Raw genomic sequence first — 19,104 nt, forward strand, 5'->3', positions numbered from 1 at the left:
CATGTTTTAAGCATAAAGTCACTTAATTTCACTCAGTTTCTCAGAAAACAAAACATCATAGGTTCAATTTGCCACTCAAGTAAATGTATCTTAAGTTTTAGATTTATTTGTATTGGGGGGGAAACAAACAAAAAGTACTGAGGAATATACATACACACAAACATTGTTTGAAACCCTTACATGGGTTGAAAACAATAAAAGCAAATCAGTGATATTTTGCATCGTGTGCAGTTGCAGCAAACAAACTTACAGTAATAAATAAAATGATTTAACACAACACTTTGAACTATTTGTTGCCTGTAAAAGAACCATTTACATAATTGATTTCACATTTTTGAGGGGCAGACAGTGAAAAAGTATGTAGGACAAATAAATATATTAACTACTGACAGAAAGGATCCTTATAGTTGAGTCGCTGTGAATGCTGTGCGCACTGCATGTAAAAATTGAACACACCACCATGTATAACGCAACACACAAGGCTAACATACATGATGCAATGCAATGAAAGCAATAAAAAGTACATCAATTGACAGTAACTTCATCGCAATGAGATCCCTGCTATATTTCTTTTTTAATACATGTTCACAGTCCACATTTATTCAGTTCATGTTGTTCTAAAGAAAAAAAAAATGCTTGCAATAACGGTAATAATTTACTCTGCCTCTGGAAAGATTTTCCTCTCCCCCAAAGCTTCATGGAGAGGGAAATGTTTTTGACTTTGATATGTTTGACGTTGCAAGTCATGCAGCCTTTCCGCCTTTACTTACATTAAATAAAATGTAATGTTACACTACAGTAATATTGTGAAATATTATTGCAATTTAAAACAACTGTTTTCTATTGCAGTATATTGTCAAATGTAATTTATTCCTGTGATGCAAAGCTGAATTTTCAGCATCATTACTCCAGTCTTCAGTGTCACATGATCCTTCAGAAATCATTCTAATATACCGATTTACTGCTCAAGACATATTTCTGATCATTATCAATGTTGAAAACAGTTGTGCTGATTCATATTTTCGTGGAAACCATAATGCATTTCCCACCAGTATTCTTTAATGAATAGCGAACAGAACAGTCGTTATTTGAAAAAAAAATATATATATTTTGTAGCATTATCAATGTCTTTACTCTCACTTTTGATCAATTTAATGCATCCTTGCTGTGTAAAAGTATTAATTTTTTAACAAAAAAATCTTACTCACCCCAAACAGCAGTGTAAAATCTTTGCAATTTATTGTTATCTATTACAAGGTTGCAAGGTTAAAACGACCAGAGGTAAATCTATAAAATCACGGTCTGTGTTCAGAGAAGCAGGACTGTTCGACTGAATTACACAGCGATGGCCGTTCCATTAAGACGGTATTGGTTTCTTGAAAGAGCAAGCAATAACCAGTCTAAACCCACATTTGTGTTTCAGTCAGCTAGTTCTGTCCAATTCAATACATCACGAGCCAATTAACTTAAAAGCTATAACAAAATCTATGATGCAGACCGTAATACAATCATAATGTACAATTAGCCACAGTTTGCATCATTAACAGAACGCAGTACGACAAATCTTTCCATGCGAATAAAAAAGCTAACATTCAGTCTAGTGGAACAAAATGTGAGAGTTTAACAAGCGTATAACAAATATCCATCCTCATTTATGTGTGCTGTGATTATGAGATTTTAATGGTGGTTCTATCGCACGACCCCGAATGACATGATAGACCTAAAGTGACCAGACGTCTGGATGGAAATTTTTTCACAATAATTAGCCTTAACTTCCATTCGCTTTTGCATCGCTATAAATAAAGACTGCATGGACATCGCAGTGTTTTGTGATTTTTATGAAACTAGCTGCAGGGCAATGTGTAGTTCAACCAAAAATCAACATTCAGTTATCATTTACTCGCCCAAAAATGTCTTGTTTCTGTGGATCACAAAAGAAGATCATTTGAAAAACATTATCTGGGTTTTTTTTTCATTCAGTGAAAGTCAATGGTCAACATTTTTCAAAAAATCTTACAATTTAATCATACAGGTTTGAAACAACATCAGGGTGAGTAAAAAAAGACAGAATTTTTATTTTTGAGTGAACTTTCGGTAACACTTTACTTAAAGCCTTTATGTATAATGCATTATAAAGGGTTATTAAAGGATACAAAGCATTATAATTATTCATAATACATTATATCTAGTTGTAATTAGAACCAAATTTAAAATGCATAATGTAACAATGAATTGCTAATTGTTATAATGTATTAACTGTGGTTACAATTATTCATGAGGTTGTATAATACATTATAAGGTGCATTACAAGGCATAATTAATGCATTAAAACTACTTTTATAATGCATTATACATAAAGGCTTTAAGTAAAGTGTTTCCGAACTCTCTTTAACTATGTAGACCCAGTAAAAGAACAGTAACCATTACATAAAGAAGGTCTGTTGTTTCCAATACTAAGAGGAAAGTTAGTACCTCTTAGTAAAAAGCAAAGCTACATGGTTTCGGAATACCTTATAGTTTATGGATTGTAGCATCAACACAAACGTTTAGGTCTGACTTGTGCATTAGAACAAAAACTTATCCAACCTTGGATCTATAAAGGTCTAGGAGTAACACTGACACATAAAAAATAAATAAATTCAGTTAAATAAAATCTTTAAAATTAATTATTTTTAAACTGACAAATAAAAAAAAAGATGTAAAACATGTTATTTAATTTAAAATAATACAATGTAATTTTTTAATAACTATTAATCATTTTAAATAGCATTTTAGAATAGCTTTATTTATTTCCACTTAGCCAGCTGCTTTTCTTTACCAATTTTTTATTTGCTTTTTTTTATTGTCATTTTGTTTGCCAAATGTTTTCTTTATCTATTTGTAAAATGAGCTAAAAATGCCATTGGACAGTTCACTCATGGGGGCAAACAATCAGCTTTCGACCAAGCCACCCCCTCTCAAAGGAGCTAAAGGAGGTAAAATTGATAACTGATGTGTTTATTTCATTTTTAAATGTCACTCCCAGAGCTTTTGTACTACTCATCATGGCCATTTGATCTCCCCATGCGGATCACACTGTGTCTTTCCTTTCCTCTCCGTCTCTGGAGCAGCATCACCCGTCCCAACAAAGCACTCGCTAAAATATGAATCACAAGGAACACGGATAAAAGAAAAATGTAGGATTTGAAAAAGAGAACACACCATGCTGAGATTTTGATGAGGGTTTTCAAGGTGCCTATTTAGCATTCTAAGACGATTACTATTTCTGTGGCGCAGAGGAGTTCTGGAATGGCTCCCAAACGCACAGTAAAACTCTGTAATGTCTCTCCCCTCCTCTGGTATCCATTTTCCTCTGTTCTCCTCAAATCTATTACTGCTTCTCCCCGAAAAAACCCATTACCAGCTCACGGACAGCTGTGATAGGTGGCCCTATTTTCCTCTGTATACCTCGGGGATCCATAGCGAGTCCTGCGCGGCTGACGAGCGCAGGAGCACATCCAGCATTGGCCGAGAGCAGGCCGAAGGCATGTCTCTGAGATCGCACAAGCCATTTGCTTTGATTGTAGATCAATAGCTAAGAAAATGAAGGTTTTCTTTATTACGGCCATAATGTGTCAGGTCATCTGTTTGGTGACTCCGCTAATGACCAAAGCCAGACCTCTCAGCTCATATCATCTCTAAACGGCATCCATCATGCGGGCCACACCAGACATGCGCCGCTGCCCGCGTGCAAACCCATCTACAGGAGCTGGACAATGACCTGTCAATTAATAAGTTGACAAATTATCATGTAGAAAATGTATCTGAGGCTCAGCGTGTTATTACTGTTCCTACTGCTCATACCAAGCATTAGTGATAACACTATGCTGAGTGGGCTCTTTTGACTTGAACAAATAAGAAACCATCTACCTACTTACATTTACTTTTGAAAATATAAAAATCTACTTCATGCTTATGTCACACAAAGATAAACAATCAACAAAATCTATAAATAATTCTAAAAATATGGTGGACAAAAACTAGGAATCATTTTAGTATCATTATATTATTTTTATTAATAGTTTGAATTAGTTTTTTTTTATATTTTTTAAGTTTATTTAAAGTTTTATTCATTTTGTTGTGCTTTTGTCTTTTTTGATTTAATTTTTTATGTTGTTCTATAGTTTTGATTCATTTTTATTTCAGTTAGTTTTAGTTTAGCCCATACAGTTCAACTAAATGAAGATGAGAAATGTTTACTTGGCAACTTTTATTTTATTTTATTTAAAGTTTATTTATTTAGTTGTTATTTAAATGTTATTCAATTTTATGTAAACTGCACAAATGAGTGTTATTATTGTTATTTATAGTAATAAAGTTGCTTTTTTTAAATGGTTTTAGTTTTAATAACCCTGCTAGAAATATTCAAATTTAACCTAAAATCTCTCAAATATAAAACATTAAATTAAATTTAAATTTTTAAGTCAAAATACGATTTTACACTTCATACAATGAAATTACTTTCTGTCCTAATGTATTCCTTTGTTAAATTCGCTGTTTGTTTATTTCAACATTGTACTTATAAATACAATTTGTATACCTGATTTTTACATACATAGAAACTAGTGCTTTCAAACGATTAATCGCGATTAATCGCATCCAAAATAAATGTTTTTGTTTACATAATATATGTGTGTGTGCTGTGTATATTTATTATGTATATATAAATACAAACACATGCATGTTTCTATTTAAATGTATTTATATATAATATAAAATCTAACAATATAAATATATAAATATAAATACATGTAAATATTTCCAAAATATATACTGTATGTGTGTGTATTTATATAAACACATAATAAAAATGCACAGTACATATACATATATTATGTAAACTATTTTTTTTATTTTGGATGCGATTAATCGCAATTAATCGTTTGACAGCACTAATACAAACATATATTTTGAACTCTTTTTTATTGCACTTGTTAATATTAGTTGTCAATACTATCATACTCAATTATAATTATTTTGAGCACATAACTACTTGAGTATTTGGAGTACATAACCATTATTAATTTTGTGCTATTTTGGCAATCTAAATATACAGTTTTTGTCATGCAAAAATTGATAAATAAGAACCGAAATGACAGAAAGTGAGAAAAAGAGAAGACAGGTGAATAAGTACAGTGATTAAAATGTATTGTGAGCTCGCTGAACTGGACATAAATGATGTAGCAGCCAGTCAGATGGAGTGAACTTCAAAGAAAGAGAGAGAGAGGGATGGGGGTTGGGTTTTCATGGAGAGACTCATTTAGCATCATTCTCTCAGAGCTTTGAAGGACGGGACTCAACCGGCTTCCCATATCACACCCAACCACTTTAATAACAGCAGAAAATGAAACACATGAGAAAGTGAAAGACAGCAGAGAGCACCGCTCTGTTCTGAAATCCAGTGTGCTGCCTACATAGACAGCATTTCAATTCATCATAGACATGAAGGCTGTACAGAAAGGTAGGCAGCAAAATTATGCTGCCTTTTATAAGTACATTCTATCGGTCAAATTTGAGGCAACGTCCTTTATGGAGGAGATTATTCCCAAAATGCACTGTGAAAAAAAGAGAGAATAAATATACTTTAATTTGCACTCAAAGACAAGAAAATCATGATTAAATACTCTGGTTTAGTCAATAATTGAGTAGCACTACATTAGCAACATGCTAACACATGGAATCTCGTTTCCACCACAGAATAAAACAAATCATAGTATTAAGATAAAAGGTCATAGGCGGAGTTTCACATTTTTGCCTGGGGGGGCACCTACCGGTTAGACCATGAGCTCTAATTTTTTATTTTTTACACACCGTATATACCTTTTTTTTTTTTTTTTTTTTTTTTTTTTGCACACTGCATATACCATATTTTCTACATTTTCAATTATTTATAGCCTATATATTTTCTTCTTCATTTAAAGGAGCACTGCGTAAGTTCTGAAATTTCTAACAGTTACTGACACCAGTGGCCGTTAGAGGAACTGCAGCCAGTCTCATGCTCGTTCTCGGTGCGCACTAAATGAGGCTTTTTTGTTTGTTTTTTGTTTTAAGCTTACGATGAGCTTTTGTGGGTGTCTGGGTTGTGCTGGAGGCTGGTCGCTTCTTTCTGTCTGCAGAGTCCATTTCAAACACTACCGCTAGCGATTGCCGCTGTAGACGAGAACGTGCATGACGTCACATTTTGTGAATTTTCGCTCCAATTTGGACCCGACTCCTCCAGACACAACTGAGCCTACAGGCTGATAGAGGCAACCGTGGCGGACAGTCAAGGTGTCATTCTTCCTATTACATTATGGTTGGCTCATAAATGGACAAATGAAAACTCTATCTTAAAGATTTTTTTAAGTAAAAACCTACACATAGCCCCTTTAAAATACATTTACAACAACGACTGGTTGGCTATACAAAGAGTGGAATAAAAACTTATGTCTTACCTAATGTAGAAGAATCTGCCTCTTTTGAGAAGTGTCAAAGTTAGAGACCTCCACGCTTTTTATTGTGGGTTTATTAAAAAAACGACGAATATACATTTTGTTCATTTAGCGTATCTTTCCAGAAAGCGGGAAGAGAACGAGAAGAGAGTCCACTCACGCGATACTTTGAGATTCGCGAGTTGTGAGAGTAGGTTTTTTTGGGGTTTTTTTTACATTAATTACAAATAATTTAGCCTTAACATACTCATTAAAATAAGATAATGCAAATAAAATGAGACAATCTGAAAATATTTTTGTATTCATAGATCTGACCAAATCGATTGGCTCTGATCTGGGGGGGCAGTGCCCCCCCCCCCGCCCCCCAAACTCCGCCTATGTAAAAGGTAGCAATTACCTTTTTATTTTTTATTCTTTCTTTTGCAAAGAAGAAAAGAAAAAAAGAACTGTGAGATGTAAACTCAGAATTTAGAGAGAAAAGGTCAGAGTTGAGAGATATTCTGAATTCTGACCTTTCTCACAATTCTCAAGTTTTTTTTCTCTTGCAATTCTATTTTTTTTTTTGTTTCTTACATGAAAAAAAAGGCAATTGCATTTTCTTTTATCTCTCAATTCTATGGAAGCTTGTTTCCACAACAGAATTATTCTGACTTTTCTTCTCAGAAATGCCAGTTTCTCATAACTGCAATTTGTAAACTTGTTAACATCTCACAAATCTGACTTTTCTTCTCTGAATTGTGAGTTTATATGTAGATAAAAATCTCATAAATTCACAATTGTGAGTAAACATCGCAATTCTGAAAAAAGAAAGTTAGAATTGCAAGAAATAAAGTCAATTCTATGAAAAAAAGGATTAAACTCAAAATTGCGAGATATAAATTTCGGAATTGAGACTTTTTTCTCGCAATTGCAAGTTTATATACAAATTTCAGATCTCAGCAATTCTGACCATTTTTCCATAATTGCAAGAAAAAAAGCCAAAATTTTGAGATAAGTCACAATTACATTTTTTATTTTTTTATTCTGTGGTGGAAACAGTCTCCCATTCTAACATCAATTGTGAGTTGGTGTGTATGTAGAGTGTCCAAATCAGTCACTGCAGAGCTTTTATTTCAGTCAGGATGCTGTCTGTGTAGGCAGTAGACAGAAAGGCAGCTCACTAGAGCTAATCTGTGGAAACACACAGTCTCTCCTTCTCTGTTTCTGTCCTTCTCGCTCCATCTGTCTGTCTCTCAGTGGTATAAATCCTAAAGACAGCCCAGAGAATCAGGACGGCACTCAAAAATGACAGGCAGAGAGGGTGAGCGGAGATAAGGGCTCTCCAAAACTGGGGCATAAAATCAAACATTGGGCCATGGCCAGCCAGAAAGAGAGAGAGAGAAAGAGAGAGTGAGACACATAATAACATCTCCCTTTGATGTAGCTGCTGTATGAGAGAACACACACACACACACACACACAGTGACTGCATCACCCAGAGCTCATCTCACACTCCTCCCCGTCAAACTCTCTATCACTCTTCTGTTATTCTCACCCTGCTGAGGAAAAAGACAAGACATCAGCTCACTATTTTACCCAGTCATCAGTCTGTCGCTCTATTCTCACTTTTTAGTTCTATGCTGTTACTGTTTTATTGTATTTTTATGGTTTTATTTGGCTCTTTTATTTTCTATGAAGTTGTATTCCATTCCAAATGGTTATATTGCTTTGTATTTTATTTTTTAGAGTTATATTTTATACTATGTAGTACTATTTTGTGATATTTTATTCTATATGTCTCTATTCTTTCTTTATGGTTTTATTATATTCTACTTTGGACTGTTATTTTTAATTCTATTCAAGTATACACTATCGTTCAAATTTTTTTTGACAAAATGTATTATTAAGCAAGGATGCATTCAATTGATCAAAAGTGGCAGTAAAGATATTTATAATGTTACAAAAAAAAATTAGAATTTCAAATAAATGCTGCTTTTTTGAGCTTTTCATCAAAGAATATAAGAAAATATATCACAGTTTCTACAAAATATGAAGCAGCACTACTGTTTTCAACATTGATAATAGTAAGCAATGTTTCTTGAGCAGCAAATCAACATATTAGAACGATGATAATGTGACACTGAACACTGGAGTTATGATGCTGAAATTTCAGCATTGCATCACAGGAATAAGTTAATTTTTTAAATATATTCAAATAGAAAACTTGTTTTAAATCGTAATAATATAAAAAAAAAATAGCGACTTTTGATCAAATAATTGCAGTCTTGGTGAGCAGAAGATACTTCTTTCACAAAAACAAAATCATACTAAATCCCAAACTTTTGAACGGTATTCTATTCTGTTATAAATACTTCTGTTCTGTGTTGTTCTACATTGTTTCATTTTAGATAGTCATAGTTAATACAGTTCTACCACATTAAACAATTCTGCTTTATAATATTCTTTACACATTTGCTAATACAATATTTATAACAAGGTTGAAACTGCAAAAACGTTTGGATCCATAACCATATAATGAGAAGAACCAAATGCAAAGCAGATATCAGTATCACTCTCTGTACAACTGCATCATGTTTTGAACCGTACTACCGTACATGACCTCCACTTGGGCTGTTATCATGTAAATCTGTCCTCCAGGCCTGCTGGACTGAATGAGATCTCTAAACCCTGAGCTCAGCAAATGAGTTTGCTTCATTATAACAGAGTGTTGCCAGATCGGAACAACAGCACTTTTACTGTAGTCTCAATGAGGCACGAGCCGACGATAAGAGCGTTACACAAACACAAGCACGCAGACACACAATCATACATCACCAAGATAATTGCATATAGGAAACAGAGCGAGCCCCACCCATCCACAATGAGTAGATCCATTACACCGCTAATCAATACTCCACTACGCTTTATCACTGCACAGAGGCAAATAGAGGTTTGTGATGAATGAGACGTTTGGTTAACGATCAGGTCGAGATGGTAAAGGTCAAATCTTTATGGGGAAAGGCGCACATGACATTTAACTACCAGAAAAGACACTTAGGTTGCATCTCCATTCACATACAGTACTATATGCCCCAAAACACTGAAAACAGTACGCCAAAATTCTCCTGAACTATTTTTGGGCTAGTATTACACACAATCCCTTGGACTAAAGAGGGAAGGGAACTGAAGCTGCCACTGCAGTCTTTAAACGCATTATACAAAATGAATGCATTTAGCTACATGCAAATGCAAACAGTATGTGACAATGGAAAAGGATCATGATGCAATTTTACCACATTTGTGTAACATTACTCCGATATTAGAACATACAGCAAATGATGTACTTTTCTGCCATCAGCACAGTGCATAACATCAGTGTTCAGTGTTTCATGCTGCCATAGCAACTATGGGGAAAATACTGTAACATAGAGCATATACAGCCTCAATTTTTTATAAAATGGCCACAAGACCAGTATGTCAAGGTACGAGCACTCAATAAATAGTAATAATTCAATTAAGAATAAACTATTATTGTGGTAAAAGGTGCTCACATTTTTCAATTTCTTCATGATTTTTAGTCATTGATGATAAAAAATAATACTTATAGTGATTTTGGCGCTGAAACAGACTATAGTTTTGTTTCGCATCACATCTGATTGCCTGAGGAAAGTACAGTATGTCAATGCAAACCAGAATTGTGCATCATTCAGAATTGAACTGAGAACAAACGTTTAATTGAATTCGAATTGAGGTTGCAAACAGAATGCAGGATTGCAAAAAGGCAATTTCAAATGATTTAAAAGGAATTAAAAAAATTAACTGTCATTGTTAACAAGAACTATCGTTGGACAGTGGTAGATAGAATGATATAACAATAAAACAGTAGATAGAACGATATAACCATATATCTATCTGTTGATTCTGCCTGTGTTTCATGAACAAAGCTGAATGTCACACATGTAAATGTTAAAACGCTGTCAGTGAGATGTTATTTTGGGTGCAGTGCAGGTGCTGATCGAGTAAATGTCATTTCCCAGCACAGTAGATCAGTATCGAGCTGCTAATTGACCCTTTGTTAATTACAAATAATTAGTTTAAGCTAATCTGATAGCGTCCTTCATTGCTGGTGTTCTGATAAGCTATTGACAGGAGCTTCCCTTCCGTTCTGGACTGGACTGCCCACCGATCTGCCAATATCACTGACATCAGCCAGGGAACACACTGCTTGTAGTGTTTGTCGGAGGGCTGAAGAACTACCACAGGGCAACTGTGTGATCAACATTCTCTAATAGTCTTGTAGCATCAATAGTGAAAGTCATTTACACACCCTTGAAGGACAATAAGAATGCAAGACAGGGATGAGAGTAAGCAATGTAACAAGTACAAAGGCCTTAGCGAAGAATACAAACAACGGTCAAAGCAGGAAAACAAGGGCAATTCAAAACTGAATTAAACTTGAACTGAATTTGAATTGAAGTAGCAAATAGGATGCAGAACTGCAATTTACTGCAATTTACAGAAAATTCAAAGACATTAATTTGCGTGTAACTGTCATTTTTAACTAGAAATAAGTTTATCAAGAAACACTTTGAATGATAGAGTGATAGAAGGATAGACCGATCGAAAAAGAGAATGATAACGTGATAGAACAATAGAATGATGCACAGTATGGCAGAATGATAGAGTGATAACGATAGAATGATAGAGTGATAGTACAACAGAGTGATAGAGTGACAGAAGGATAGAACAAGAAAACAAAAGATAGAGTGATAGATAAAATGATAGAACAATAGATAGGATGATAGAATGGTAGAATAACAGAACAAGAGTGATAGATAGCATAACAGAATGATATAATTAAAACAATAGAATGAGAGAATGATAAATAGAATGTTAAAATGGTAGAACAACAGATAGAATGATAGAGTGATAAATAAAAGATAGAACAATAAAACAATAGAATGAATGATAGAATAATAGAATGATAGACAGAACGACAGAATGATAAAACAATAGAATGACATAGTGATAGATAGATAGATAGATAGATAGATAGATAGATAGATAGATAGATAGATAGATAGATAGATAGATAGATAGATAGATAGATAGATATGAATTGAATTTCTTTAAATTAAAAATCAAACTCACACTCATGAAGTGAAAACAAGCCAATTTTAAATTTTGCACAACCCTGATTCAAACGCTTCTAGTTACGCTAAACTAGCTCAAGTGAAAAAAACCAGCATTGCTTAGAGCGTTTAGGCTGTTTTGGGTTAGTAGAGTTAAAGTTGAAATGAGCAGCAGTAATAGCTGGCAATGGCCAGCCTAGCGTTCTCCATTAATGAAGAGCTCACCGCATGATCTGCAGTCAAACATCAGACAGGTTCTCTCGCAAATTACTTTTGTTTTTTAGCTTATTCCTCCTCAGACGTCCAAAGAAAGAGACATCAAATCAGGGCACAAAAGATCTCTCTAAACGCCGGCGCATTTGGCCTGTCAGAGCTCAGATTTGGAGAGCCATAAGGCGAGAAAGCTCTTTTGTTTGGGGCGCTAAAAGCATTTCGGTATTTTAGACACATCCCTCTATTTTCTGCGTCGGAGTGGGCGGCAGGCGGGGGATAAACACCGTTTATGACAGAGAAGAGTGAATTTGGCCTTGTGACAGAACGCTCTCGCCACAGGTTTTTTGTCCATCTGAACCATTACGAAAGATATGGGCTGTTTCCTCTGAAAGATGGCAAGCTATGGTTCTAAATTTGATGTTTTTCCTTATTCAACAGAAACGAAGCTTTTACTTTCTCCTGTGTGTATTGGTGTGCTCATGAATGGTGACAATAACCTAGTCAGTAGCTTTGCTCTGTACTGTCTACATAGGCAATGGTTTCACAAAAATATTCAGCAGCACAACTGTTTTCAACAGTTCTTCAGCAGCGAATCAGCATACAGTATTAGAATGGTTTCTGAAGAATCACGTTACACTGAAGACTGGAGTACAAAAATAAATTACATTTTAAAATATATTACAAGAGAAAAGTACAGTTTACATATATTAAAAAATATATATATTCATTTTCATAATGAAATGATTTCTCATTTCTAATGATGCAATTGTGAGAAAGTTTATATCTTGCAATTCTGACTTTTTTTCTCGCAATGTCATGTTTATATCTTACAATTCTGACTTTTTTTGCACAACTGCAAGCTTATATCCTGCAATTCTGACTTTTTTTGCACAACTGCAAACCTATATCCTGCAATTCTGACTTTTTTTGCACAACTGCAAGCTTATATCCTGCAATTCTGACTTTTTTTGCACAACTGCAAGCTTATGTCCTGCAATTCTGACTTTTTTTGCACAACTGCAAGCTTATGTCCTGCAATTCTGACTTTTTTTGCACAACTGCAAGCTTATATCCTGCAATTCTGACTTTTTTTGCACAACTGCAAGCTTATGTCCTGCAATTCTGACTTTTTTTGCACAACTGCAAGCTTATGTCCTGCAATTCTGACTTTTTTTGCACAACTGCAAGCTTATATCCTGCAATTCTGACTTTTTTTGCACAACTGCAAGCTTATGTCCTGCAATTCTGACTTTTTTTGCACAACTGCAAGCTTATGTCCTGCAATTCTGACTTTTTTTCTCGCAATGTCATGTTTATATCTTACAATTCTGACTTATTTTGCACAACTGCAAGCTTATATCCCGCAATTCTGATTTTTTTTCTCAGAACTGTGAGATATAAACTCACAATTCTGAGGTGAAACTTCATATAACAATTCAGAAGTTTTTTACAGTTGTGAGCTTATATCATGCAATTCTGAGAAAAAAAAAGTAAGAATTGTGATTATTTTTTATTCAGTAGTGGAAACAGGCTTCCATAGAAATGCATAATTAGAAATAAATATCATGACCTATGTACTTTCCAACATCCAATCCAATTCCAATGCATAGAATCAAGTCCCGCCCTACATTACATTATTATTACAATATTCTGTTTCACACACAAGACACACATGCACACACACACACACACACACACTACAGATGTAAATGCATGATGCCATGATGTGTCAGTGAGACCGAGATCTCCGTCTTGTGTCAGCCCAGAAATGTCACATCACATAGAAAACATACCACGCTTATTCCAGTGAAGTGTCAGCTCCTCTCTGTTTGTGGTCATGCATTTTTACACATACGGAAACATGACACGTCCGTTTGCCTGCGACCTCCTGACAAACACACAGAAAAGCTTCAAAAACAGAGAAAGAGAGAGAGAGAGAGAGAACGCTGGCAAAAGTCTCTCTACTATTTTATTGATTGCACGTTCAAGCCCGCCTCACTGCAGCTTGTATATTTAAGAAAAGCAGGCCGAGCGCCGGGACCCCTGGGCCCCCCATCACAGTGGCGGATCGAATGACTATTTCATTTACAGTCTTATGCTAATGCACTTGGCAGGAGAAGGACGAGGTCTGTGCACACATCTGCACTCAATAACCCAATCACTTTAACCAAAATTAATACCCACAACAGACAGAGAGACTAACAGCAGAGAGAAGCGCTGAAGGGAGCGACACACTGAACGCCTTCAGAAACAGTCACAATGCAAAACAATCTGTATTATTTTGTTTTACAGTAAAAATCTCCTTGAAGCAACATACACTACCTTTCAAATAATATATTTTTGAAAGATGTTGTTTTTTTCAGCAAGGATGCATTAAATTAATCAAACGAGACAGCAAAGACATTTATTACAAAATATTTCTATTTGAAATAAATGCTGTTCTTTTGAAGTTTCTATTCATCAAGGAATCCTCAAAAATAAAATGTTGCATACTTTGCACAAAATACGAAGCAGCATAGTTGTTTTCAACAGTAATAATATGAGAAATGTTTCTTGAGCAGAATGATCAGAATGATTTCTGAAGGGTCATGTGACACTGAAGACTGGAGTAATGAAGTTTGGCATTGCATCAAAGGAATATATTACATTGTACAATATATTACAATAGAAAATTGTTCTTTAAAATGGTAATAATATTTCACAATATTACTGTTTTTATTGTATTTTTGATCAAATAAATGCAGCCTTGGTAAGCAGAAGAGACTTTATTCAAAAACATTAAAATATTGACCCTACATGTCTGAATGGTATTGAACATTTATTTGAGAAGCAAATTAGAATAAGATATTAAGACTTGTTTTAAGATAATATCTTTTAAATTTGAATTTGTTATGTACTGTATATTTATTAGGAAAATATTAGTATTTTTTCAGCACTTTTTTGCTTGATGTTTGATTTTCTGCAGTGCAGATGGAACAGAAAAAGATACAAAATGCATCTCAAGGCACGTGTTTGATGCCAGTTAAATATCACAAATATAATATAAAAATATTACATATGCTTGCATAAACATTAATATGTTCAATATGCAACTTTCTATAATTGGACTTTAATTGTAAAATTATTTATTGCAAAGCACAGCAAATCAAACTATTTGCAACTTGATATGACATCTTGCATGATACGAGAAACTGAAAATAAACAAGATTCAAGGCCAACACAAACCAAAGACGTCCATCTGACATTATTTACAATAAAACCTCTGATTATAAAGTGCATATGCTTATGTGTTTAAATTCAAATTCAACCCCTAAACTTTCTTATATCCTCTCCTGCTCCCACGTCAATAAAAAGCACTAAAACCTTAACCACTGAATGAATCAAATCGATTAAAAAGCACAGACCCTGTAATGTAAACCCCTGAACAGAGTGAAAACAGCAGTCAAAGCTAATATCACCAGCACACAACGGCTGAATCAGAGAGTGAGCGAGAAAATAAATGAGTGTGGAGCAATAGAGTGAGGTAGAAATGAAATCTCTTTACCTCCTCGACTCTCGCTGTCAGCTGGCTTCACCTGAATAGGCCGTGTCATCTGCGGGAGAGAAAGAGAGAGAGGGAGAGAGAAAGAGAAAGGTTAATGTGGAGGTGTAAGACAGAGACAGCCAGAGGAGCAGGTTAGGAACGCGTCGTCTCGCTCCCGGATTCACAGCTGTCAGAGCCACTGAAGCTCAGAGACGTCAACTCCCAGAAGCCCACGGGCTGCGGGAAACCGCGTGCACGCGCGCTTACACGAGTAATTTCAACGTCAAGCTCGTATCAAGACTTCAGTATAGCTGCCGTGGTTTGAGTTAGACTGAGGTGTTGTACGAAACCAGAAAAGACAAGATGAGAACTACAGGAAAGAAGAATCACAAATGAGATCTAAATGAAATTGCATCTCGAAGACATCGACGAGATTAAACAGAGATCCAGTTGAGACCTTTTGCTTAGTAATCTCGTATGTATCTCCTCTAGAGATCCAGATGAGATGTCAACAGTATCTCAAACTGCACTACGAGTTGCATTAAGTCAGCTGCAAAGTCAGAGATATCAATATGAACTTACACATTTCTCTTCAAATCATCTGAGCTGCTACTCACTTTTATTTTAAAACTAGAGTAATTTTAGAGCTGTACAATTTTAGGGAGGAAAAAAAAAATCGAATTGCAATTACGATGTAATATATATTTTTTTTTTGCTGTGATTATTTGTACAGTATGGCCAAAAATGTGACTATATATCAGTGTGACAAAATACTAATACTAATATCATTACTAAAAATATTATAATATAAGATCACTACTGAATTATTTCCCTGTAAAATTAAAATTTATTTATGTAAAATTACAATATTAGCATTTCTGGTTGCCTTGATTTCTCCATTTCTTGGTTTCTTCGTTAAACCATCAATATTTTGGTAGAAGACTGCACAAATCCTTTAAATCGTATCTTTTATGATGATTATTATTATTTTTATTATGAAAAATATTAAACTAAAGATTACAATTGATGTATTTTACTGTAAAATAAATATATATATATATATATATATATTATTTCACAGTACAGATGTAAAATTACAATATTAATATTTAATATCTTAATTTCTTAATTTTAAACATCATTATTTTGGTGGAAAATCACAGGGACCCCCTTAAAGCTTCTCTTTTGTTGACAACAGCCAGTTTATAAGTGCTTCTCATTACAAGTCTGAGAAGATGGTTGGCACATGTTGCATTTGTAAATGCATGATATAAGCGACCCAAAGTCAGAATGCATGCAGAGATGAAGTTTGTGTGGAACAGCATTTACTGTGAACCGAAAGTCACTGAAAACTCTGTATCGTGAGCTGCACACATGTGACATTGTCCATAGGAATATAAAGAGGAACAAATTTATACTTCAATACAACATAATTGCGAGTAAAAAACAGCAACCACTGAGCAATCTGAGATCAGACGAGGTCTGTAGCATCTGTTTAACCCTGCTTTGTTCCATCACTCCATCTCTGAATTCACTATTCGCTTCTTAATTTCCATCTAAACTTCTCTCTCTTCATTGCATTTTCTCTTCATTACGGTTCACGCTTAAAGATGGATGTTTCTGAATTCGTTAGATGCCTTTTTCCAGGAGCAGAGGCACAAATTCATTGTGTCTTTCATGACTATGAAGCGTGTGCTGTGATGCACAGAAAAGCCCAAACACGCACATTTGCATTTGTTTAGTGTCTGATGTGAGGAAAAAGACGAGCATGTGAAGATGACGAGGGAGAGAGACACAATCTTACACATCTAATAAGTCGACGCTGAGATGTTTTGTGTGGAGCAGCTTTAAAATCTGTACTCTGATAAGAAGAATGAAAGCTGATCAGATCACGACAGCGTTCTGCATCCTGTACGTGACTCTGCCCTCGACAACAGGAATTCACAGCACCTCCTCCAAATCAAAGCTGACAGGCCACGGACGATCACCGTATATTAAACCAGAGACTAAATGGCAGAAACACAGAAATATAAGTTAAACTATTAATTATTATAATTAATATAAGAAATTGCTATTTATTTATTTTTAGATATCTTATAATTCTGACTTCTTTTTTTTTTTTTTTTTGGAGCATTTGAGGCTAGAAAATCATAGTAATAATATACTATCAAGCAACGACCCAGAACACCTTGGCAACCACCTAGCAACACCCTAGCAACCGCCCAGCAACCCTAACCACAGCAATGTGACAAATACACTCAAAACAGCTGAGAAACTGTGTGGCAAGCACACAAAACACTAGTGACCACCTAGTGACGCCCAAGCAAAGGCTCAGAACACTAAAACACCTTAGCAACCCCCCACAACAAGCTAGAGATCACCTAGTGACACCCTAGCAACCACCCAGCACATAAAAACATCTTAGCAACTGCATAAAATTCCCTAGCAATCACCTAGAACCCTAACCAGATAACAATGTGCCAAAAAACTCAAAACAACTTATGTGGCAACCACCCAAAAAACGCTAGAGACCATCTAGTGATGCCCTTGCAACCGCCCAGAACACCAACATGCCTTAGTGACCTCCCAAAATGTCCTAGCAACCACCCATCACATCAAAAATACCTCAGCAACCACAAAAATGCCCAAATTATCACTTAGTGATGCCCTAGCAACTGCCCAGCACATCAAAACACCTTAGTAACCACACAAAACGCCCTAGTGACCACCTAATGATGCCCTAGCAACCGCTCAGAACACCAAAATGCCTTAGCAACCACCCAAAATGCCCTAGCAATTGCCCAGAACACCAAAACACCTTAGCAACCACCCAAAATGCCCTAGTAACCACCCAAAACACCTTAGCTATCACCTTAAACCATTTAGCAACACCCATATCAAACTAACAACCATATAGCATTTGTAATGAACTGCCTGGAATAGATCAACCTATCAACTGCAAAGCAATAAGCTAAAAGCATTCAGGATAAAAATAGTAATACTTTTAAAAAATAATTACAAATTATTTGAATAATAATAATAATAATAATAAACCACATAGTAATATGATAAAACTCTCAAACCCTGTGGTAACCATCCAAAACACCCGAGCAACCACCCCAAACACTGAAAAACTGCATAGCAACATCCTGGCAACCACGCGCAAAAAACTACATTTTTCTGAATAAATATAAAAATATTTTTATTCAACATTATTTGAAAAAAACAACAACAGAAAAGCAATAGCAATTGTTGACAGGGAATGGCAAATAAAACAGGGGAGGGAAGGAGGAAAGCAGCAGCGAGCAGAAGCGCTACAGTGAGAGAAATGAAGATGTACAGAGAGACGGGTGCAGCAGGTGAGCTGTGTGGCTGCCTGTGGCGACATCGCTGTGGCAGCGGTGATGAAAGACTCTCTGTATGGAGTTGTCACGGCGACGGCACACAGGGGGCTGAGTCGCAACAGGAAGTGGGGGGTGAGACAGGCCACAGCCACGACAGGAAGTCAACATCAGCGCTAATGGGTACCTATCGCTCACTTAGGTGGAGAGCCATACAGGAGCTATACACAATAACACAACACCCTGCACGCCTATGCACATTTGGATTCTCGCAAAGCATTTTTTTAAGATTGCTCTCACTTCACTTAGGGTCCAAAATAAATTCTGTGCCACGCTTGCCAACGGGAGGTGAATTGCGGAAATTGGGCCGTTTTTCCTTTCCATTTGCAACATACAGCGCGGGTCATGGTGTCAATAGCAGCATCATATATTATGCAGGCTACACA

The 19,104-nt window shown here is 35.4% G+C and overlaps 1 protein-coding gene across 1 annotated transcript in view; it reads right to left on the reverse strand.

Moving 5' to 3' along the window:
* Nucleotides 1-19,104, reverse strand: part of LOC306881319 (CUGBP Elav-like family member 5) — a gene marked incomplete at its 5' end in the record, with an annotated part of 166,065 nt that overhangs the window by 68,259 nt on the left and 78,702 nt on the right. Inside the window, one exon of the mRNA XM_079435351.1 lies at nucleotides 15,339-15,387. Coding sequence (XP_079291477.1) covers nucleotides 15,339-15,387 — 49 coding nt within the window. The remainder of the gene's footprint in view (nucleotides 1-15,338; nucleotides 15,388-19,104) is intronic.

This window comes from Barbus barbus, assembly GCF_936440315.1.
Source record: "Barbus barbus genome assembly, chromosome: 15".
Classification (NCBI taxonomy): Eukaryota; Metazoa; Chordata; class Actinopteri; order Cypriniformes; family Cyprinidae; genus Barbus; species Barbus barbus.